Source organism: Halichoeres trimaculatus, unplaced genomic scaffold, assembly GCF_033239565.1.
Source record: "Halichoeres trimaculatus isolate MK-OKI-2021-1 unplaced genomic scaffold, fHalTri1.1 fHalTri1_scaffold_15, whole genome shotgun sequence".
NCBI lineage: Eukaryota > Metazoa > Chordata > Actinopteri > Labriformes > Labridae > Halichoeres > Halichoeres trimaculatus.
The window spans coordinates 18,730,812-18,755,364 of record NW_027437193.1 but is presented as its reverse complement, the minus strand read 5'-3'; the positions used below and the strand labels follow the sequence as shown (position 1 = coordinate 18,755,364).

The window sequence follows — 24,553 nt, the reverse complement described above, 5'->3', positions numbered from 1 at the left end:
GTCAACAATACCAACTTTTGGTACTTTTCTGTATGATTATGTGGTTGAACAATTTATTTTTTAAATAATAAAGTCTTAAATTTTTGCAATTTAATAAATTAATCCTCAATGTATAACTTTGCATGCTGTGTTCATGACTGGGGATACACCAATCCAACTTTTCTGGTCCTGATACAGATACTGATACCTGGGCTTTGGGTATCGACTAATACCTATCCTGATCCGATACCAGCATCAAATAATAACCTGCATGCTCCACTGTCAGACAAGACTGGTAATGTTTGAGTAAAAGACAAAAATAAGTACATTTTGAATTACTGAAGTTAATATTTATTTCAACTATAAGTGTTTAAATGTTTAACAGCAGTTTGGTTAAAAAATGCTTCAGAATTTACAGAAATGACTATTTAAATGTAAAATTTTATACCCTGTATACTAAGTCATAGTTTAGCCTTAGTGTCAAGTTTGAACTGATTCTCTCCCACTGATACCCGATCCAGCTTTCAGGGGCTGGATCGGCACCAATACCCAATACCAGGATCTGAACAGTGCATTTCTATTCATGACCAGTATGGAAAATTGCCTACTCTTACACACTCTCACATTCACAAGGTTGCGTGTTTGTAGGTACCTAAACATGGTACCATTTGATTTTATGTGAATTGGTGCTCTGTACTACAGATGGAATTAGGTCAGTACCTTTAAAAGTACCTAATTTGGTGCCCACCCCTACTTACTGGCTGTACCATTACAAATGACTTCTTGTTTTAAGACATCTGAATGAGTTGCATTTTGCTGTTTCATTCAGGGAAGTAAGCTGGTACCAAACAGTCAGAGTCAAGTGGTGAGGATTTTACCTCTCTAGGCTCTCCAGGAACATTATCTTCCTGGATAGAATTTAGTGCTATCAGATTAGAAGTGCTAATGTCAGGAATGTGTCCCATGTAAACAAAAAACAGCTGACTTCTAGATTTAGCTATTATCACTAAGCCAATTACCTGTCTTAGTGATTACAGTTAGCTATATCTAGCAGTCAGATTATCCAAATGGTGGAGTTCATTCAGCGACAAAAACAGTCAATCAAAACAAACTCTTCTGTACACAAAAGCTTCCACTATTCTCTCAATCCTTGTCCACCAATCGGTCCATTTTTTCACAATTGGCTGCCTTCTATGCAAAAATGTGTTTGCATCCATTTGTTGCTCTCAAAAAAAACATGCTAGTGGAAGATGGTGGCCTTTGTGGAAGAGAGTAAATGTAAAAGGCTGGTTCTAAGCTAACAAGACAAATTAAGGTGATTACACACTAATTTAAGCATGTTCATTCATACGATATGCCATTACCAGGTCTGCTCTGCTTATTTCTCCTACACACTGTACCTTAAAGCTGCACAATACCAGAAGGGAGTAGCATGTCAGAAATTGGTGACAGGTGCTGAGATTCACTAGTCACACTCAATACCTAGAAAAAGAAAGAAAGAAAAGCAGGTCCAGTTCTTAACGCTTGGACATAAAGAAAGATGGAGAGAGAGTTTCACTCACCTGCAATGAGTAGTCTTCACGGTCTCTGGATTCTTAAGTGATAATTACACCCATTTTCTTGTAAATGTATTCCTAAGTGCTACAAAGTCGTGTAAAGCACAAGACTTACACAGGCGCACCTTAAAGGCTATAGAGGAATGTAGGGCTAGGCTGAAATGCATACAGCTTAATGTAGAAACATGTTTATGCTTGAAGAAAAAAGCACACACAGGTTCACATACACAGGATAATTACACCCATCAAGCATTGAAATATTAAAAAATGTTTTTCACACAGATTTTTTAAGACACCTTAGTTGGAATTTGACTTGCGTCCTTGTAACTGTTAACTTACTGACTAAAACCTTGTGCAAGTCAATAAAATCAAACCAAAACGTATTAAGAAAGAATGATATTGATTCTGCCCTTTGTTTTTTAGGGGCAGCTTGTACAGGGTGGGCCATAACTTTCTATTCATAGGAAAATAAACATTTTATGTTGGACAACCACTTTTATATAATGTGCTTTATATGATAACCATTGTTTCAACAACACTTGTTCATTTAGGCCATTTTTATCAGGTGAAGATACAAGACATGGATCATCTCAAGGAACTTCAACGGTGCAAATGTAAGTTCATCACCAGTGGAAAACACGTATCAATATGTGTTTTTGAAATAATGGTAATCATATAGAGCACATTATATAAACAGAAATGGTTGTCTAACGTAAAATGATTATTTTTCCTAAGTATGGAACCTTGTGACCCACCTTGTATATTTCAGACTTCATGATGTCCCATTATAGTTGATTAATGCGACACCTACCCCTCTGACATACTAATGAATAAAGACACATTAAAAGAAAAAACACCAAATAAGTGTCCAAAAGCCTTTAGGGGGGCCCCATGTAAATCAACCAAAAATAAATTACAAACAACCCGAGAAATAAAAAGAAAAAAAAGAAAAGAAAAAAACACCAACATAGCAGTCACCCACCCCAAAAACATCGGTCAAACATTAAATCAGTGGTATAAAGTTCAAGCAACAATAGTTACCCCCCCACCCCCGAAAAACAAACAAACAAACAAAAACAAACAAACAAAAAAACAAACAAACAAAAAAAAGGTCTTCGAACATAGATGCCAGTTCACACTGCCATGTCATGATTTTATCAATACAAAACTGTGGATGAAACATCACTTGTTGGGAAGTCCTGTTTAAAACTTCAGTAATATAGGTTTAAGTAGAGGCAAGAGTTGAACAAGAAAAAGTTCTGTATTCTTCGACTGATGCTTCAGTAAATGTAGTGATAAGTTCACTGTTAGCTCTTGTTTTGCTTTAAGTTCAGTAAACTGCAAAGTTAGATTAAATTATTGATGGTATTCAAACTGTTTGTGTTTCTGACCTCATCTGACCTCCTTTAAAGAGAAGTTTCTGCATTTCCAGATCTCAGCAGAGACTTTATAGAGTTTGGTGTTATCATGTTAAAAAGAGAAGATGCCACAAGCAAAGCATAAAGCCAGAGAAGCTGTCAGAGTTCGTAAAGAGGATGCAAATAATGCCTGGTACAAGCATCAGTAACTTTGTTCTGATGTTTTCAGGTGGAAGTCACCTTCAACTTCTTGGAAATCCGAGCAATGAACACCTATCAGGAATACCAGGTGAGACTGAATTTTAACTACCTCCTGGCTGGACTGTCATGCCAACATGAAGCATCAGTATTTGATGTTTGACATGTCTGTTTACAGGTTGTCATAGATACAGACAAGACGACCTACTCGCTAAGACTGCAGACGCAGGAGCAGCTGGATCACATGGTCAGCCACATCAACTACGCCCTCTCCCGCGTATTCAACAACTCCATTTATGCGTAAGAATCTCCCAGCACCCTCGCCTGCAGCGAGGAAACAAGTCTTTTTGCTTTGTTGTTGTATGTGCTGAGGAGCAAAGACGAGTTGGCCGACGTTAACAGAACTCGACAGCGCGTTGGCAAGTTGGCAGATTCACTTTCCGGGCAGCTTTCCTCCTCAGCAGCCAAAAGCATCCTCGCATTGCTGTAGTAGTTTGCATTCAACCCGTTTGTGTGTCACGGTAGACTTTAACACCCAGCAATCACTGGGATTAAATCAGCCAGCTGACACTGAGTAGGCAGTTACCTGAAGGCATTGTGTTGTCTCTCTTTTTCCTTCTTAAATCAGCTCATTTAGTATAAGCAGAGAGTAGTAAAACACACAGTCACTGACAGAGCAATAGACTCTGCCCCCAGTCAAAAAGCCATTCTTCACAGTTGTGTGTCCTCTATTCTCTGAAGAAGAGAGCACAAAGGACACAAGCCAAAGAGATGCCTGATAGACTTTTCTTCAAGCCCTGGACATGTTTGTCCCGCGCTCATGTGAATGTATGGGTGAGCAGACAGGCCAGGGAGAGTGAGTCCTCCTCTCTCAGGTCTCATCTTCAATTTCTAAAAGCAGTGGGATTGACCGTGCTCTGACAATTGACCTACACAAGGCTATCACTGCACTCTATCATCTTTCCGAATGGCTCTTTTCCATTAGGGCCACAGCGGATGATTGCTTCCAGTGAGAACATTTAAAGAGAATAAAGAGCGAGGGGGTGGATGGAGGGGGAGTTGTTGTGGGTTTGATTGTGCAGCCTTGTAACTGATTGGTGCTGCTGTATCAGAGTACATAATGCAGATAGTATCTGGACAGTGTTAACACACTCACACGCACACACACACACTCAGGCTCCACAGGCAGATGATGATGTCGAGATAAGGTGGGGATTAAGGTCATGGATGTGGTTAGGTGTTATGTGTGATTTCTTGACAAATGGGATTAAGGATAGTGTGTGTGTAGAATGCAGCAGTATAGTAGCATAATCCCACTGAAAAGTCGAATCAGGTACAGAACAGTATTGTGTATAAAAAGATTTACGTTGTCACCCTGTCTCTACTCTTTCTGCTTACTGGGAGCTTTTTGTCAGAGATATTTCAAAGAGAGCTTCTTTTTAAGCTGAGGATAGCTGCAAAAGCTTCAAACAGTATCCCTGGGAGACACTTTTATTGTTTGTGTGTGATTTATGCACAACCAAAAGAACGTTATGAGCAGTTCTGACGCTGCAAATGTTCATTTTAATACCGACTGAAGCAGCTATAACAAGTGAAAGACAAATTACAAACAAATTAGCGTCCTGCCAACAGAGATAAGATACTTTATCATATTGAAAATATTATGCAGCTGTGCTTTGTTCAGTGGGCGTCGGATAAATCTGCTTCTGAATCTTCTTAAGTCAAACACCCGTCTGGTCGCCTCATTCATTAAGCGGTCTGGAAACGTGTTTATTTATTTTCAACCAGGAGGAGTGTTCGAAGGATTGTGAGGGTTTTACTCAGCCTTGTACCACTGTTGTCTCTGGGCTCAGACGTGCTCCACTAATACAGCTGGGAGTTTAGTGCCTTGCTGAAGGGCACTTCAGAGGTAGCAGTTAAAAGAGAGGAAACACAATATTTACCATCTGTATTGTCCCTAAGCCGTAATTGGGGTTATGTTTGTTGTAGTCACGACACCACTTTGGTGTGAAATCAAACAAAGTGCCCTTCCTGAAAATCTGATGTTGAAGATGATAAGGTTTTAGTGATGCTGGCAGCATGGCTCTGGGGCTGTCAGCATCAGTCTGTCGGTTTGGTCCACCACTTTGGTGATCCCATGACTTTTTTCTGTCAGCGCTGTAGTGTTCAAAGTCTGACACTGCGGGCCTACCCTCAGGCAGAATGGAGACAGCTGGGCTGCTTTTGCACTCTGCCATGCAGCTGATTATGAGACCTTCACATTAGTTCACTTCACATTGCAAAACTCCTTCACCTCCCCTGTGGTGGAGGAGGAGTTAGCTAGAGTTTCAAGTTGAAATGCTCCTCTACAACAGGTAGCTTTACTTCCCTATGTTTTCTAGCTGCTTTTGCAGCAAAGCCTGAGCAAGTTGGCTTTATCAGCAAGAAAGCAACAATAACTTCAGCATTAAAAAGTTTTTTTCTTTTTTACTCAATGAAGCACATCTCTTCATCTGTGCCCTACATGAGAGCTTTTGAGCAAAGACTTTTCCTCGGTTTGATAATATGACGCTCATACAGAAGTGCTACTATCTGCAATTTAAGTCATGAACACTCCCCACAGAGGCTGGGTAGAGAAGGTGAGCAGTGGTGTCAGTAGCATATGTGTAGCAGGGATTAGTGGGAGTGAAGATGTGTTTTAATTTATCGCCTTATCTTTTGACTGAGCTGTGATTGAGTGGGCTTGGAAGCAACAACTCGAAGATTAGCCTATCAGCTGATAACAGCTGGACGTTTGACTTCTGTGTCCTGTATGAACTTATGGAAGCTACATTTTTGGAAACCGCACACACACACACACACACACACACACACTGCCAAAAAACAAAAACTGTTGAAGCATTTGTATACTTGTTCACAGCCTAGTTCAGAAAATGTCATGGGTCTGAACAGCTCATATTTCTATTGGGCATGATTTTTTTTTGCTTGTTTGTTTTTTTATAACTTGTTTTATTTGAAGTCATCAAACTTTGGCATTTTGCTTCTATAGGAGTATGGCTGTCTTGACTGACAGGTGGGCAGCCTGTAGCTGCCTGCAAAGAGACTTAAGGCTCACCTCTTTTTCTCATTTTATCTTAAGCTAGATAGTGTTTCTTGTATGGCCTCCAGTCAAAGATAGGCTTCAAAACTCTGTACCTAAAAAAACAGGTGACATCACAGATACTACCTCCATATGTATTATACAGTCTATGGGTGCACAGACCGAGTTTAGGTATAACTACCAACCTGACATTCTCCCCTGCCTTGGCTATACTTTGTGTGAAGAGCTAAATGTCCTCAACATCCTCATGTTAGAATTTAGTATTTTATTCTGAACTGTGTGTTTGGCTTATGACAGCTTTGCCTAGCTTTCAGGAGCCGTCTGTTGACCTACCTTGTACAAACCTCTCTCCCTCATTGCCTTTCAGTCCACCAATTTGTCGAGCAGAGGGAGACCTAACGGACGGGAGTCACAAGTTTTCACCAAACTCGGAGTCGTCATTAGAGACCCAAAAAACCTGTGGTGAGCCCGGATGATTTCTGTCTACATCGCATCAAAGGGACATTCAAACAGTTGCATTTCAGAGTCTGCTGCACCGGCTGACTTTCTGACTCACACCAAATCATTTTGGAGACTCATCTCTAAGTGGGTCAGAAGACCAAAGTTGCTGGATGCACTCTCTTTCTGCTCGTAATCCCATTAATCTACAAGAAGAGCCTCTTTCATGGTGCAATACTTTCATCTCACCTCAATATTTACAGCCAATCTCTCTCTTTCTCTCTTCCTCTCTCTCTATCTGTTACTCATTTTTTCTGACTCTCTCTTTCATCTCTGGCCTTCTCTCTTCCCTTTACATTCCTTAACTTGTCTTCTTCCTGCTTCACTCCTTCCTTGTTATTTCTGATCTGTTATGGTCTGCTCTGGATTGATTTGTTGTCTTCGTCTCTGTCTTTCAGGAGGTTTTTCTGAGACCTATGCAGCTCTTTGTGACTACAATGGAATTGGCTGCAAAGAAGAAGTGCAGTGGGTAAGCACCAATGTACAGGCTGCACAAAAGATTTCCGTTTGTTCTCTTTTGTTTATATATATACTCGGGTCTTTTGTACTTTCCTTTGTCTGTTGTGTTTACTGTGTTTCTTTGTTTTTTCCTCATTTTTTTCTTTTTGTCTCTCTCGCTCTGCCTCCTCTCTGTTCCAGGATGTTGACACCATCTACCACTCTCAGGACAACCGGGAGTTTAATTTGCTGGATTTCAGCCACCTCGACAGCAGGTGACACAGTTTTCTGACATCTTCACCACACCCAGGCTGATTACAGCACGCCGGCGTTCGCTGATTGAAAAGGCACAATTAACTTGTGCCAAACTTAGACTGTAGCAGTATTCCTCATGGTCAGAGAGTGGGAGTGTGTTGGCTCTTTACTTCAGCAGATTGGATTTAAAATAAGAAAATAAATTAATTTTAAGTGCTGACTTTCAGCATTAATTGAAGGGTGTTTAAAGTGGTATCAGGGGACATTAAAGATGTGGACAGTGATCCTAAAAGTTTAGAGAATTGTGTAGTATCTGATATGCTCAGCTGTGTTTGCAGCAAGTGTCTGTATCCATACACCATTAAAAGCAGACTTTGGCTCGCTAGTTTGGGAAACTCTGCCAGAGCTGCAGCCATCTTTACATCCCCCCAGTTTTAGAAAGTTTAAAGTCCACACTTGAGACTGCCTCAGCTCTGCCCCTTTACTGTGTGCACACCAAAGGTTTCATGTAAAAAAACAACACACTTTTGAAATTTACCATTTGCACAGTTAGCTTTTTAAACTGACATTTATGACCATAAAAAAAAGAAATTTAAATTCACATTTTAGATCTAAGATTAAAGGTAGAAACAGAGAAACTTTTTCCCCATTAGCAGAATGAGTTGAGTCTGTTTTTGTGAGCTGTTACATTTTAATGAGGCTCCTTTTCCCCACTGTTTCTCTTTCTTTCCTTTTTTTTCTTTTTCTTTTTTTTTTCTTTTTTTTTTTTTTTTGCTTTTAAACACGAATAAGTCTTCTGGTTTCTAAATAAATGTGCTCCATGGTGCTTTTAACTTTCTATTAATGCCCTCTGAAGAATAAAAAGGACCATTTCCTTTTTGCTGCAATGCAATAACCAGGAAAACATCGTTATCACACTGTATACAAATAGCATAGATAAACAAATGCAACAGGTGAAGAGTTTTTGAACATTTACTTTGAGTGTGTCCATTGTGTCTCTGCACAGATAGAGCTCAGAGGCTTTGATTTGATAGGAGCTAGGTTCAGTCTTGACCTCCAGCACTTCCTTCTCCATTAGTAGCATCCAAATTTTCCATTTTAAGTTGCTTTGCATGCTTTCTACCAGCTTTAATTTAACAAAGTATAGAAACAACAACAGCAACAACAACAACCTAAAAGCATAATATTAACAATAAACTAGAAAAGCACTCAGAGAGCACGGACCTTCGCCAAGCATGTTGTGATTGTCATGCAACACTTTAGTCCTACTTTAATGTTATACTCCCTTTCAGCAGACTGTCTGCTACAATTCGGTGTTAGTTGCAGGTTTGTACGATAATTTGTAACCTGACAGTGTTGAAAATTATCATAACCCAGTACATATTTTGTATTCTGGATATTAGTTTCCAGAATATTGCCAGCATCTGGATCATACTTTTACATGTGTCAGAAATTTTGGCGACCTTGTCTTGTATTGTTTTACAAAGCAATCCGACCATTTATCGTGGAGTTAATACACATGTGGTGAAAACAGCCCTATCTCATAATGATAAAGAATTATTTAAAAAATCCTGGATCCAGGAGGTGATCTGGATCACCTCCAAAATTTAATCACTTCTTCCTTATCCCATTTTAAACATTTCGTAAGAATTTCATCAAGCTCTGTGACCAAAACAGATGTTTGTGTTTTGCAATGGAACTCTGAGAACACTAAACTGCATTGGTTTAGAGCTGCTGAAGTAAAAAGAAAAAAGAAAATAGTAGACACAAGCTCCAATTGTATATTTCCCATCCTTCCATTACTGATTGACAGTTTGCAAGCAACAGTTTCTGTTTGATTGTGAACAACACTCACAAGGGCGCAGCATGCCTACAGAACTACTCATTGAATTGCAAGCCTGGAGTACAGCACGAGTTGTTTCATACTAATTCCTCCCTTGGAGTTATTGAATGTAGGGTGTGCCTGAAGGCTTCACTATTGTGTGTTAATATAATTCATTCCTGGAGCTATACTCAAAATCAGACTTTTGTAACAATGTCGCCGTGCCAGTTTTGGAAGTAGAAGCCACTATGCCTCAAATACACTAGATACGTCTATGGTCCAGCTCTGTTCTGTCGTATGTTGACTGTGTTTGTCAACTCACACCAGATGGATGTTTGGTCCAGCAAACCACATCACTGACAGAGTTCCTGCACTTCTCACTCCATTGATGAGTCTCTTTTCATTCACGTTGGGCTGTAAAACCTCAAACCTTTCAACTCCTTTCTCATTATCTCTGTTTGTTGTTGTAGTAAAGCTAAATATGATCTGTTTTGGACACAGTTTGTTTAATTTTGAAAGTCACTGGCTATTTTTAGGTAGTTCCCGTGCACAACTTCCTGTCCCACTAAGTATTCCCTCCGCTGAATTAACAGGTCACAGCTCCGGCGTACAGCAGAAGCTGGATGGCTGCTTATTAGCTGCGACCTGCCGGACCAGCCAACAGAGTGGATTCAGTTTAAGTTGACAGATTGACCCTACTGGAGATATGGTGTATTTCAGCCGTTATCATACCAGTGATGTACAAATTATGAAAAATTAAAGGCAGGGTTGGCAGTGCTAAAAAACTAGCATGAATTTGAATGTTGCATCTTGTCAGGACTCTGCCAGGCCCCCCCTCCCCCTCCCTTTGGAGCTCCTCTAAAGCAACACTCCTGCTCACATGCATGAACGCCGCTGATTCATGACTTTGATTGTGAATGACTGAAAGACAGACTCGGCACATCATTTTATGTTTTGCACTACATCGAGTCACGTCTCATTTAGAGGTAAGGAAACACCATAACATTAAAATGTAAAGCTAAAAACCAAATCAACAAACACAACTTTTGTTTGTACTTGCAACTGTCATTATTCACTTTTACCTGTGACACGATATCAGGAGTCAAGCTATAATACAAATAGTACATGCACATTTTCTGGAGGACTTACAAATAACACATTTTTTTTGCTTGTCAGAGCCCCTGTGGTGAGAGTTTATTAGACTCTGAACCAGACTACAGCCCAGAGCCAAGTACCTCATTGGGTCAGAGGGGACAGGCCTGAGGTCGAGCGAGAGGGGCAGTAGTTAGAGGCAGGGGAACAGAAAAAGAATAGAAAGCCTCTGTCTTTCATTTCTTGCTCTGTTTAGCCGGAGGAGCGGTCACCAGTAATCAGGGTATGGGTAATTTCTCTTCCATTCTTCTGCTGAGTGCGAACCTGTACACCGCTAAACTCGGGGAACACGCATTGAGTCAGGGGCAGTTCGCGCCAGTGGAGGTGGGCAAAACGGCAGGATGGGATTTGATTGGTTTAACAGACTGGATCCTAATTGATGTGATTGGCTGATGTTTTCCTGGGTTTTCTCCTGCTGTAGATAGTGGATATTATTCACTCTCATTTAAGAACACATCAGGTCTTGCTTGTCATCGGGGCATATAGATCATTTTAACCAGTATAACAAAAAGTGTATCTAAATCAAACTACCAATTATACCTTTAAAATGTGGCAATGCAATACCAATGCATCATGACGGTACTGATCTGTATCTTTAGTATGTGAGTGCTTGGGTAAGAGTTACAGGAGTTTCTCATGTGTGTGATAGTTAACTCTCATGTGGTGGAACCTAAAATACTTATTACTGTCAATAAAAGCAGCTGTCAGCCAGGACGGAAGTCTTTATAACAGAGAGTAAAATTTAACACTCTAACCTAACAGTTGTTATATTTGAAGTCCTCTATGCTGAAGTACAAACTCAAAGCAGGAAATCACATCCTTGTCATCCTACTTTCTGACATCTCTCTGGTTTTGAAGAGCTTATCCTCTTCATTTTATATCATGGGGCTTCTGAAAAATGTTCCATAGAATGCAAAACACATCTTGTCATCTGCCAGTCCTCGTCTGATCTGACATTAGAGTTGCTGTTTGTCCAACAAGACCCTCCTGAGGTAAAACGTTGAATGTTTCAGTCTTTTTCTCTCTAGCTTGCTTGCTGTCCTGTGTCAGTGTTCAGTTTGTTAGAACTTTGGTAAGATCACAGAGAAGGCAGAGAGATGACATGCATGTCAAAGGAGTCGGAAGCATCTGTAGGAAACTATATGTCTTCTCTTCAAGCTCCCTCTGGTTTCCTTTTGAAGCCACGCATATCTTTCCCCGGATACACTGAAAAAGAGAGTACGTGTCACTCGGATGCTGCCAGTTATAAAAGACCTGACAGCTGACATGCAAATGGAGGATTCAACCTAGCTAACTCGTCTTTTGTTTGACGGGTTTTTTGTCCTCAGAAAACCCCAAGACCAACAGTTATTCTTTCTTCTCCCCAAAGTAGAAACAACGATTCTGACCAGAGACGATACATTCTCACTTAAAAATGCACATCTCATCACAGGAGCCAAGCCGTTCTATGCTGGTAAATCAAAAAGCCATTCATAGAAGCATGATTGCAGCAGCAGCAACTCATGAATATATTAATGCCTTCTCATATTGAGAGCCAAAGTCTCTGCATCTCTGTTGTTTTTCCTCCACTGTTTTATATAGTGTGTGATAAAGAAAGAGCCAGTGCAGAGGAAGCTGCCTCCTTGTGCTGTTTTGAACATCTTCCTTTAACTTATTGGTCCCTTGAGTCCACAGTCCAGTGCCAAAGACTCTCCCTGCTTTTCTGGAGAGCTTCTTCTGCCAAAGTAAAAATTTACAGCATGCACAAATATCTGAGCCCAATTTATAAATAATGAAGACTGGGTGCAAATGGGTAAAGGTCCCCTAAAACACAAATGCACAATAACGTTTTAACTATATAAGAAACAGATTTACACTCACAATACTCAACAGTTAAAGTTATTAAATTAACCCCTTAAAGCAGTGGTCAAACTATGCCCCAGGGGCCGGATATGGCCCGCCTTCACGGTTTGCCCTGACCCCTGAACAATACCAGATACACATTATGATTTTTTTTTTTCAGTCCAGCCACGTAATCGAGACTTAGAATGTAACTTTCTATTCCACCCTTCTGCAGTTTGTGCCTGAGCTGAAACCCCTTCCTTAAAAAAAAAAAAAAAAAAAAAAAAAAATCCTGCTATACAACCATTCTGGTAGTCATATATATTGTGCTGGTAGGTGTTGCATCACTTAGTTTGGTTTCTTAGCCTGCTTGCTTTGTGGTTTTCACAGTGAAGTTAATGAGAGAGAGCAGCAAACAGTGGTGTCCACAAGAGGGTCAATATATTATGGTCTTTTTTTTTTATTGTGAAAAACCTGAAAAGGGTTATTTAGTTATTATTTATTTCATAAATAGTGTTTTATATATATATCATTAACAGTGTTATTTATTCTCTGATTTTTTTTCCTGTCAAGATCCCAGAAAGGGTTATAAATATTTGGTTATGTGTGGCTTTCTGGGAAACAGTAAATATTTACGTTTGGACACCTCTAAGATCGTCACACTTTTTTTTTTACAAACTGACCTTGGCCCCCCATCAGAGAGGGGAAAAGATGGTTGGCCCTGATGGGAAAATGTTTAGGGACCCCTGCCTTAAAGTGTCCTCTTTCTCCTTTTTGGAACTCACTGTCTTCACATTCAGCTATTCATAACACGAACACAGCAGCTATTGCCTTTTTTTTATTTATTTATTTATTTTTTTAGTTTTTTACCTCCATTGGTTTAATCAAAGTGGGATTATATTTATTGACTGCTGCAGCTGATTTTAGGGGGCTGAGGGCATCTGGTTTTAACCAAGGCAATCTATTTTCAGCCTTGGGAGTTTAGAGACTGTTAAGGATCATTTCCCAAGGTTGTTGGGCTTTGGTGGCAAGAGTTAAGCTCTGTAACTGGATGACACAAAAAGTATTGAAGGCTAAAGAGTCATCTTGAAGTTTCACATTTATAAAGTTGAGAGTTTTGGGTTTCCCTGAGCAGATGCTGCATGCCAACCAAATCCTGCACCTCCAAAAATAGACTCTTTTTTTTTTTTTTTTTAACCCAGGAACAAGGGACTTTTTTGATGAACTAGGTGCTTTTTGACCACAGGAACTAGGGTCTAAACTGAGTTCCAGGGTAATTGGTCTCCCCCCGAAAACAGCCCTGTGTGCAGGTACTTTTCAGATGTCCAGGGACTTAGAACAAGCTGAATAACTTTCTGACCCACAGTGTTTTTTTTTTTGTTTTTTTTACCCTCCATCACTTCACTCATATTTGTGATTTGTTTGGGTTTTCCTTAACAATGATCTTCTTTGAGCCTGATAGTGTGATTGTGTGTCTGTTAGCTGCCAGTGTTAGAGTTCAAAAAGTGTAAACTTTCTGTCAATTGTGGGTCTGTGGAAATCATGTTTACTACAGCTGTTAAAAGTCCTTGGGAATGCATCAAAGTTTTATTTTTCTTTTCAAAAAAACTTATCAAAATCGTCTTTTTAGAAGAGTGCATTCCACTGAAAGTTAACAATCAATGGGCTCGTTTTTTAAGCTGGAACCTTGCTTTTTTCATGCTTCAGAGGGCCAAGATCAGCAAGTGTTTAACCAGACAAAGCATTTCTTAAGCCTGAAATGGCCTTTTGGAAGAGCTGTTCCAGGAACTAAAAGTTTGTGAACCATAGCTTCTGCCCTAGTCTTCAGTTAGTGAAGTAATTGTAATTCAAGTCTGAGTCTGGTCCCTATAATGAAAATATGATCAAAAGGATTTACTAGGAAGACTGCTGTGTAAGTATCAAACAACCCATCAGATGGACCTGGATCAGTATTACATATACATTTGTGTGTTTGATGTTTCTGTTTTTATTTTGTTGTTACCCTTTTCAGTGTGTATCCTTTCTAGTTTGACGACCCTGTGTGGATTAAGTTTTTTCTACCAAAACTGCGACGCTGCTGTTCTTTTTATTGGAAAGCACACTCATTACTTACCAATCTGAGTGTATTTTAGACAGCTGTTTGAAGTTTTCCCTTTCTTCTCCTCAATCTGTTCCCGTCTGCATTTTCTGTAACATCTTTGAAAGCAAAAACTCAGGATTCATAGCTCTTCTTGATACATGTGATAGTTCTGGCTGCTGTTAAATCATTGGTGTTAATCTAAAAATCAGGACTTGGGTAAGACATGGATCGTATACTTTGACTCCATTGTAACTGATCCAACACTGGCCTAAACATAGTGTTTGTGGCTGCTCTACCCAGAGAATTACATACAGTGAAAATGCGATCCGCCACACCCACTCAGTCTTTAGAAAGTCTTTACAGCAAAACAAGCTGTGTTTCATCTAGTATTTCTAATCATCTTTGTTTAGAGCATTTATTTCCCATAAGGTTTATGCTGATGTCGAATTAGACTATAATCCTGATGCCATATATACACTTAAAATATTCCAATCCATATTTCAGGAAGCTTCAAGAGAGGATCTATGGTTTACTCCTCCCACGATTAAATGCCAGAGGCTGTTTGTGCTGCATTACTCTCCTCCTCCCCTCCTTGTCCTTCCACATTTCCATCACTTCCATCTCCTCTGATTGAGCCCATCTACCGTTACCACCAGCGACAGGGCCATGCTTTTTCTGCTGACTGCTTGTCCTCTCGAACATCGTCTCCGCTCATTCCTCCCGGCTGAAAGCCGACACCTCTTTCTCCGGACCTGTTTCCTCTTCTTGTTATGCACTTCCTCTGTTTTCTCCTCAATTTTCTCAGCCCTCTGGTTCCTTTTTTTCTGTTTTTGAATCAATGCCTTTCTCACAAACACACACATACACACTCGCCTGTAACTGTTTTTCCTGTCTGGCCACTGAGATTATAAAGCAGATATTTTTTTGCTTGAATATATTTCATATTTTTTGGGGGGGGGAGAGAAATTGTTTACTACCTGGTAACTTTTTGGCACCTCTTGGTTTGACATACACTCCACTGGATGCATGCAGTCACACAAAGTCACTTAAAAACACTCTTCTGGATGCAGTGTCCAACTTTTTCCAGTTTTTGACTGTTTTTTTTTCTTTTTGTTTCACTGTTATTGAAGCAGGACAGTGGCTCCACAGCTCACTGCTACCATCTGCCTCAGCTGTCACTGTGACAGGACCTGCGTCATGGTCTGTACAGGGTTAGACTGGAGCATTGATTTATTACCATACAGCACTGTCAACACCAAAATCCAACCATCTCCAGCTGACTTTGCTGGTTGGTTGGCTTATCATATATTATGAATATTTATGATCCCCGGAGGATGATTTCTGATGTCTTCTGACCTTAACTGTACAGTTGCTTTGGATGTTATTAAGTCACAAATACAGCAACACCATCGCGCCTTTCCTCTTTTTTTGCCTTGTGGCAATGGAAAGAATTCCCCAGAGGTCCCGATATGTTTTCCAGTATTCAGCGAGTGCCATTTTTATCTGTTGACTTGTAAACAGAGTTGTTTTGATGGCCCCTTTGACCTACTTTTGATCTATACAATAAAAATTATTCCACTTGCTGCTCGGTGAATCCATCTGCCGTTTCATGACCATGAAATTTACTGAGCGTCATCAAGCTCCCTAAAGGATAAACACTGTTTATTGTGGACACTCCATGACCTTCCCTCAACTTGTACCCACAAGCTGTTAAATAATCTAACAAGCTTATTACCATGAAATGCTCTGAACACAGTCACTCTCCCTGGGAGACTTTTGATTCGAATGACCTCATGATCTTTCTCCAGCAGCACCTCAGGTCTAACTTTATCTTAGTCCTGTTTGGTTATGAGAACATTGCCGGTCTCTGCTGTGCATATTATGGGCTGTAATAAAGGTCTCAGCCTTGAGGGTTTGCTGGAAGGATGAAAATAAAGTTTTTACAATGCATAACTGTTCAATTGCCGTCCAAGGCCTGAGTTGAAGTTGCAGTAAGAGAAGACACTTTGTGAAGTTGTGTTCTGGCACCGTACAGATGAATCTTGCACACACTATATCATCTGAGGCCATTTTAAAGTTCTCTTTTTATGCAAGAAAGATTTGCAGTATTTTTGTTGCCTTAGTTTTCTATGTGTTGTGTGTTTTTGGCATGAAGCCAGCCACTATATGTTTATAACATGCTTGTGCAGTTAAGGCGTGTTTGAGCTTTTCACAGCAGAGTTTTCATTCGTTCATTTGGCAGCATTTTTTTGGTTTAGTTTTAAGAGTTTATGAGTTTACATCACTTAAGATTCAAATTGTTCTGCTCTTACAAAATCAGTATTTAAAAATTAACATTTTAATTCAAGAAACACTATTTGCTGGGTTTAGATAACTTTTTGTTTCTTTTGCCTATGGTAGAGTCATATGAAATACAAAATTTTGTGTCACAAGTTAAAAAAATGGATTTAATTCAAACTAGAAATGTTTGAATCAAAAACATACTTTGATGCGTTATTAGTAGGGTTTATCCGGAGTAATGATATGACTTTTGCCAAAGGCAAAAGCATGTGAATGGAGAGTGGAGATTCTTTTAACACTGTTGTCGTAGTGGATACCTGATGGAAACATTAAATTTTGGAGGTGATCCCGATCATTGTCTGGATCCATAATTTTTTTAAAGGATTCTTTATTATTGTGAGATAGGGCTGTTTTTACCATATGTGTATATAACGCCACAATAAATGGCCGGATTGCTTTGCAAAACAATACAAGACAAGGTCACCATAACTTCTGACAGATGCAGAAGTACGATCCAGATCCTGGCAATATTCTGGATACTAAGATCCAGAATATAGAATATAAACTGGGTCATCACAATTTTCAACACGGTTAGGTTACAAATCATTGTACAAACCTGCAATCAACACCAAATTGTAGCAGACAGTCTGCTGAAAGGGAGTATAACATTAAAGTAGGAATAAAGTGTTGCGTGACAATCACAATGTGCTTGGTGGAGGTCTGCGCTCTCTGAGTGCTATTGAAGTTTTATGTCTGTTTTGGGGGCTTTTTATGCCTTTAGATAGAGAGGATAGGACAGAGCAAGAAACAGAGTGAGAATGGGGAGTGACAGGCAGGAGTGTTGCCACAGGTTCGCTATGAACCGAGTCTGCCAACTGGACAGCCTGCCTCATGGGATACACCACCTAGACCGCCAGGCTACACTGGGACCACAGAGGACTATCACTGTTTCTCTTTTGGTTTGGTGGGCCTGAATCCAACTCCATTTATGTTTACAAATACTTGATCTTTCACAAATCTAAATATATTTGTCTGTGGCTGTGATACACTACCCATCAAACATCAACCTGTTTCATTAAATTGCCTCAGAATGTAATGATAATAAATTTTGTTTTCCACTGATTGGTTTTTAGACTTTAGTATCACCTTAGGAAAGTGCTGGATTTGTTTTTTATTGCCTTTTTTTTTTTTTTTTTTACCAATCAAAACTATCAAAACTATCGTGGCTGTGTTTCTGGTTATGTGACATGCAAACAGCAGCCCCTTTTAATCTGTAGTATCAGTTTATAGCAGGGGAGGCACCTCATCAATCGGTGAATCTGCAGTTTGTGTAAAATTTGGTGCTTCTTTCTCACTGTGTGTTTGTTCGAGCAAACTGGAAGAGTGTGAGGAGACACCATGCACAAATGAGTTAATCAGGGACTGTGGTGTATTTCTGGAAATACGCATATTACATGAGAAAGTGTCTCTTTAAAGAAACTTAGAGTGTGACGCTCAGATGAATCCTGTGAGGCAAACACTAGATGATCATTCCCTAAGTGATATTTATCACATTGCTGCCTAATAAGTGGGCGGCCTCATGCCACCACTGACTGCAAACATAAGACCCCTGTGGAAAACGAGACCCCCACCCTCCCCCACACATACTTTTCATGTTGTGTGTAAAACAGTTTGTAGGGAGAGGCAGCAAAGAAGAGACCGCATTTGTGACAGGACAGTAAATAATAAATGGACTGCTGTTACACTGCACTTTTCTTCTGACTCTTCTAAATGCTTTTACACAGCATGTCAGGTTAACCGTTCCCCTCACACGTTTATAGACTGATGGTAGAGGCTGCTCCATGAGTGCCTCACTGCTCATCTGTGCCATATACACTTCCACAGGCTGATCACAGTGGCCCTCATTTATCAAACGTGCGTACGACCAAAAAATGGTTGTACGCTCATATCCACGGCATTTATCCATCTGAATGTGGGAGTCGGGTACGCTAAAATCCCGCCCCAGGTCTGACTTTGTGTACGCAAGTTTCATGTCAGTTGGAGATGTGGTGCAGCAAGGGAAATCTGTCTGTGGAGGAGAATTATTTGAGTATATGAGTGCAAAACATTTTTAGACAGAAAAACTGATGTTCTCAGATTAATATTTAGATCATTGGATTAGATATGACACAAAAAAAAATTGTTTCTAACATTTTACTCTTCTTCTGCCAACCAGTAAAATACATCACTATGACAGAGCAGCAGGGCGAGCCGTCAGCTGGTTTCTTTGTATATTTAAAAAAAAAAAAAAAGTTTACTATATTGATGTACTTAAAAAAAAAAAAGAAATTAAAAAAATATTTGTTTTTGATACACTGCCGTGTCTATTATAAACTCTCTGCAGGGAACTTCCAGACAACACTGAATCAAACTTTTAGCCTTGATTTTCTTAAGGAAGCTTTATTGATTACAGGATTTACCGTCAAGATGATTATTTTACTCCTTACAATATTATCATATAAATATGAACTGTAGAAGAAAGAAGTGACTATTTCACAACAGAAGATGATCTTACATAGGATCACAACCGACCTGCTTGTCTCATGGTACAAACAACCAGAAAACTCTGGTCTACCCTTGTGTAATTGCGCACGATTGACACACATCTTGTCCAGGCACCAAAACGACACAAATGAAGTTAATGAGATCAGTTTGTAGCTGAACTAGTTTGCACATCTGACACAGAGCAGGTTGGTCTGTCCCTCTGTCACCTCTGGCCGAAACTGACGCAGACAATGCGTCATCAAGCTTCAGATGAATAAATGCCGTGAGACTCAAGGCTGGAGTCTGCAACTTCTTCCAGAGCTCACTTTTTTAAAAGCCAACTTTCCGCTTTTCTGGACCTGATTGGGACAATTAATAATATCGTGGCTTCTAGTCAAATATCACAGATCAATCAATCGTGGTATAAATGAAGGATGTGTAATTCAAATGTTAAGAACTCTGTTGCAGATTATTTGTCACATTCACGCTGCTGACGGCTGCAGTGATTCCCTTGCACATGGGTTTTTTTCTGACTTTCTTTAATGCCACTTTTCCAGCTGCCAAACAACACAGTGTCATTTCACCTTTTTTTCAACTTGGTTGCTATGGTGTTGACAGTGGCAGCACAGAGAAGTCTCCTTTTTTCTGTAATGTGCCCCTCCATGTCGTATAATCTGTGGGTACAAACACCTGAACCTTGAATATTTCGGGGCGTGTTGATTGTTTTCAGCTGCCACATTTATCAACACTTGATCAGCCGTACGCCATGAGTGGCCCTTTATACCCAGATCTGCACCAATTCCCATCCAAGATTGATGAATGATGGCCATTGTCTTTGGGAGTAGCTGGTAGACTGAACACTTTTCCTGTTGGGGTAAATTTCCCCCTACCACTGAGCCGCCGCGATAGAAATGAACCTGAACCTGCCCAGTCTAAAAGTTTCCTTCTCAGCATTATCTCTAAAGCTCAATGTTAAACTTCTGGGAGTCTTGTCAACACCTTAGTTGATCTGCTAAAGAAGATCTCAGATTGACCCAGTGCGAAATCATGACAGGAACTCCTGTACAAGAACAAGACTTCACATGAACACCAACACACTGAATGACAGAGTGAGACATCATGGAGGTCACTTACATGTCCTGCTGTCAAAACATGAATCAACAGCAAGTGTTGATGATGACTCTTGACATGTGCCTCATCTGCTCTCTCTCACACACTCACTCACACACTCTCAGCTGTTTAGTCAAAATGCCCTGCTTTGATGGCTGGCATGGTAATGAAAAAGGAACACAGCCTGTAGCCATTTTACTCCTCAGAGATCTTCTCTAATGTCCTGGTGACTGCAGTTACTGGAAACTGCAGCGTCCCTGGCTAGATCACACTCTTTCCTCCCCTCTCCCTCTTTTTCACTTTGTATTTTCCCTCGGTCTCCTGCTCTCTCTGGGCTGATTCTCTTTCCCTGTGCCTCCCTTCTCTCCCTGGGTTGCTGCTTGTTTGTCAGATGATGTATGGCAGGTGTAGCAGCAGTGTGGCTTTAGTTGGACCGTGGAGGATACTAAAGCTCCCTCCTTCCTCCCTGTCCTTCGTTTTCCCCTCACAAACACACACTAGACGCTCGGTGGACTCTGTTTTTGTCAGTGTAGCAGTGGATGTAGCTGTGTTTGAGGTCTGTAGCTGAGATCAAGCTGTGGCTTTATTGAATAATCCACTGACCCGGCCATCGATCTTTACATCTCTCTCCGTTTTTCCTCTTCTCCTCCTCAGTGGGGCCGCAGTATCAGTCATTTTTCAGAAAGCAGCCCTGCCCACAGTGTTCTCACTGTCACAATGATAAACTGCTTTTGACCAAACAGGGAGCAAAGAAAAAGTTTGGCCCATGATAATATAAATTATGGATCAATGACATCAAGTGGTTTGGAGCAGATGGAGTTGGCTTATTCAAAGTTTTAGATTTAATTCCTAATATAATGTTTGTTTTCATTCCAGGGACTTGGCTGTGATCGTGGCGTCCATCGCGTACAACACCTGGTTCACCAAGCTGTACTGCAAAGACATGAGAATAGTAACTATGCTGTTTTATCTTTCACTTGTTTACATTCTTATGTCTCCTCTGTGTGTCATCAGACTACATTTATTTTATTGAAATTGCTTTTTTATTTGCTCAAACAGACGTCTGCGGCCCAAATGTGGGATTGCTTAGCAACTGTCAGCTGAAATCAGTCTACTGTTTATTTGTACCAAATGCGTCAGGAACATGAAGTCTCACTGGGAAGTTATTTAATTTTTTAAGCTCTCAAACCAAAATGAAGTTTAGAAAGCAAGTTTAAGAGAGGATGTGGAGTCAAGTTACATTTAGCTCAGTTTTCTAAACCCATTTCAAGTGATGAGAATCATTATGAAATATTTATATTGTGCATTAGCGTAAGTGGTATCTATCTGAGTTTGAATGTCATCAAATCCTTATGTTTAAAAACTTAATAAGATAAATAATTAAAAAGTATTAAACTTTGTAAACTTTTTTGGTCCCCAAAGCTCTTTCAAACTTTTAAGTTGAAGATATCGTGCATATTATTTCGTTTTTAGTAAATTTGAATCATGTCAACTTTTAGTTTTACTCAAACACATTCTGAGCATCCTTGAGGTCTATCAAACCTGTCACAGCTCTTTCATCGGTTGCTGTGTGCTCTGCTTTTTTGAAGCCCTACATTTCCAAAGGCAGTTTTAGCCAAAGAGTTGTCTTTGCTGTTTTTCCAGGAGCACGTCCAGCATCACTTCTGCATTGAACTGGTGTCTTAGCCTACAGTGTAGGTCAGCTTTCCCCTTTTTTTGATGCAGAAGCCCATACATATAGCCTGCTGTGCACCTCATCACAAAGGTGTCTACACATCCAAAAAACATGTGATTGGTGAACTAAGATGGGATGGTGTTTCCTTTATTTATAACATTTCTGGAATCGATGCCATACGTTTCATTTCCTCTGACGTCTCCTATATATCCTTCCTTGTATTAGTCACAGGTTGATATACTGCAACATAATACGCTCAAAATCACAGTGAAAAAGCAGAAAACAGTTGGAAAGGAAGAGGCTATGAAGTGATCACAAGGATAACTAAGTACTCATGTGTTCTGGAGGAGCACTAAAGAGTGACATGGACACATAGACACAGGAGTTAATGATCTGGAGTGCTAGCCCAGGAAGAGGCTGGCTCAGGTAGTATCTCAACTTTCTCTGGAGGAATTACATGTTTACATCCTGGTACAAAAGGCATCAACTGTCTGAATAGCAGATATTTTAATGACACACACTGTACAGAGGTGTGTTTTTTTTTTTATGTCTGCTTTTTAAAAAATTAAGATAACATTTCACCCAATCAGAAGCAAAGCTCAACCGACCGACAGCGCCCTATAACTTTTACTGTGGACGCTCAAAGCCTGTCCACTTCCAATATGGCCCCACCTGGCGATTCGCTTCGTCACAGAAACAGATGGGTGATATCTCATAGACTGGGGTCTATTTATTGTAAAGTCTATGATATCAATACAGGAGTATTTACTCTTCTGCAACATGCTGCCTCCTGCTGCGAGTCAGTGGTATACTGTTGCCTGTGTCCAAAAGAGATGAGAGTCGATCCCTGGTTCTATCAAAAGACATTTCTTTACACTAATCTCCAAAATAAATATTTTGTTTTTCATCTAGAAATATGATTGGTGAACTGAGACGGGATGGTGTTTATTGTTTTCTTTACAACATTTCTGGAATCGCTGCCATACCTTTCATATTCTCTGACATCTCTTTTCCATTTATCGTAAAGTCTATGATATCAACACAGAAGTGTAAACAGGAGTATTTACTCGGATGATCCCAGGTTCTATCAAAAGACATTTCTTTGCACTAATCTCCAAAATAAATATTTTTAGAGCTTACTGATTGTTCCGCCAGATCACATCGATGTAACATTATATCTCAAGTCTTTCACTTCTTTTAAATGTAATCACTGGTCCACGAACAAACACTCATTGTGTAATTAGCTTATAGATAAAATTAAATTGCCAGCCAACAGGTCATAAAGTACACAGAGATGAATTCTGGTGATGTAATATAATTTACGGTATGTCGCAAAATAATTTCTTGCCTGTGTTGTAGAACAACCTTGGTGGCCGAGCAGTCAGGTAAAAAATCAAAAAACAAAACAAAAAAACAAAACAAAAAAAACAAGCTAGTTTATGAGCTTAGAAAGGTATATTAAGGATGCATCTTGATGTTTTCAGTCCAGTGACTCAAATACATATCTTTCCACCAAATAGTAGAGAGGTATCACTAAGATTTGGAAGCTCAGTAACAGTAAACAATAAAAACAAACTGTCCACATTTACAGTGTAGACCCATTAGCATTGTTCTCACCATGTTCAAAATGTTTTTACTGTGTTGCAAAGTAACTAACAGTCCAGTAGAGCTGAAGTTACCTGTAGGAAAACTGAAAGAAAAACAAGCAAACCAAAGCTTTATATCCAAACTACAAATAATTTGTTATACATTATTCTATTAAGTTATTGATCTTCACGTACAAAAGGGCAATTTCATAAAAGACTGCTTTCGTAAATCTGTTCTAATAGTGTGTTATTTTTAATCCATTACTCTAAATTTGTGGGTAATCTGATTTCAGCTGATGTTAGCCTTCCTCTGAGTTGATGATGTGGTCACAGAGTCGTTTTGTGTTGTTTTGTGTCTCCAGGGGTCAGAGGTGGTCGACCAGGTTCTGCACACCGTCAGCAAGTCCAACAGTCTGGAGGAGCTCACTCTGGAGAACGCGGGACTCAAATCGTAGGTTCCCTTCTCACTGACACATCGCCAGCTCTGCCACTCACTTCTTTTGGTTTAATCTAATTCCCCCTCCTCTTCCTCTCCAACTCATCAGCCCATCACTCACTTCTTCACCTCTCTTCCTTTGTCCTTTTCACTCGCTCTAACCTTTTCTCTCCTCCCTCTCCCCTCAGCCTGTTTCCTGTCCTCTCACTTCGTTCTCTTTCGCCTCACCTCTTCACCTCAGCTCATGTCACCAACCCTCTCCCCTCCCAGTCTCTGCCGTCTTGACCTTTCTGATTCTGTCTCTCCTCCTTTTTCTCCTCTCTTCACCTCTCTTGATCCCTGCCCTTTCATCCAATAAAGCTCCCTGCTTTCTGCCTGTGGCTGCTCTGCTCTTTCTCCAATGAAACATGAGTTAAATTTTGGGCTTCACCTGCCAAGACTCTTCAGCCTCTGTGCACGGATGGTATCATTAGGCAAAGCAGTTCCCCTTTTAGTACTAATTGAGATGAATTGGCTGCCTCAGGGCCAGGTGATTTTCTGCAGCATAATGATGAAGTTAACACGTTTTTATATTTTCCCAGGGTTAAATCATTTTCAATACAGAGGGTAATTTGTATAAGATGCTCTTCACAGGCACTGCACCAACCCTGACAGTGATATTGAAAAAGAAAACCAATACATCTTTAATAAATTAGTTTATTCACACA

General features: G+C 40.0%; 1 protein-coding gene across 4 annotated transcripts in view; it reads left to right on the top strand.

Annotated features, from left to right (window-relative positions):
• The window catches only part of carmil3 (capping protein regulator and myosin 1 linker 3), a 127,177-nt gene that overhangs the window by 24,672 nt on the left and 77,952 nt on the right, over positions 1–24,553 (top strand). For all 4 annotated transcript variants that reach the window (XM_074688377.1, XM_074688378.1, XM_074688375.1 and 1 more), the window contains exons 4-10: positions 3,123–3,182; positions 3,270–3,391; positions 6,538–6,632; positions 7,067–7,137; positions 7,308–7,381; positions 21,026–21,101; positions 23,773–23,861. In XM_074688377.1, coding sequence (XP_074544478.1) covers positions 3,123–3,182; positions 3,270–3,391; positions 6,538–6,632; positions 7,067–7,137; positions 7,308–7,381; positions 21,026–21,101; positions 23,773–23,861 — 587 coding nt within the window. The remainder of the gene's footprint in view (positions 1–3,122; positions 3,183–3,269; positions 3,392–6,537; positions 6,633–7,066; positions 7,138–7,307; positions 7,382–21,025; positions 21,102–23,772; positions 23,862–24,553) is intronic.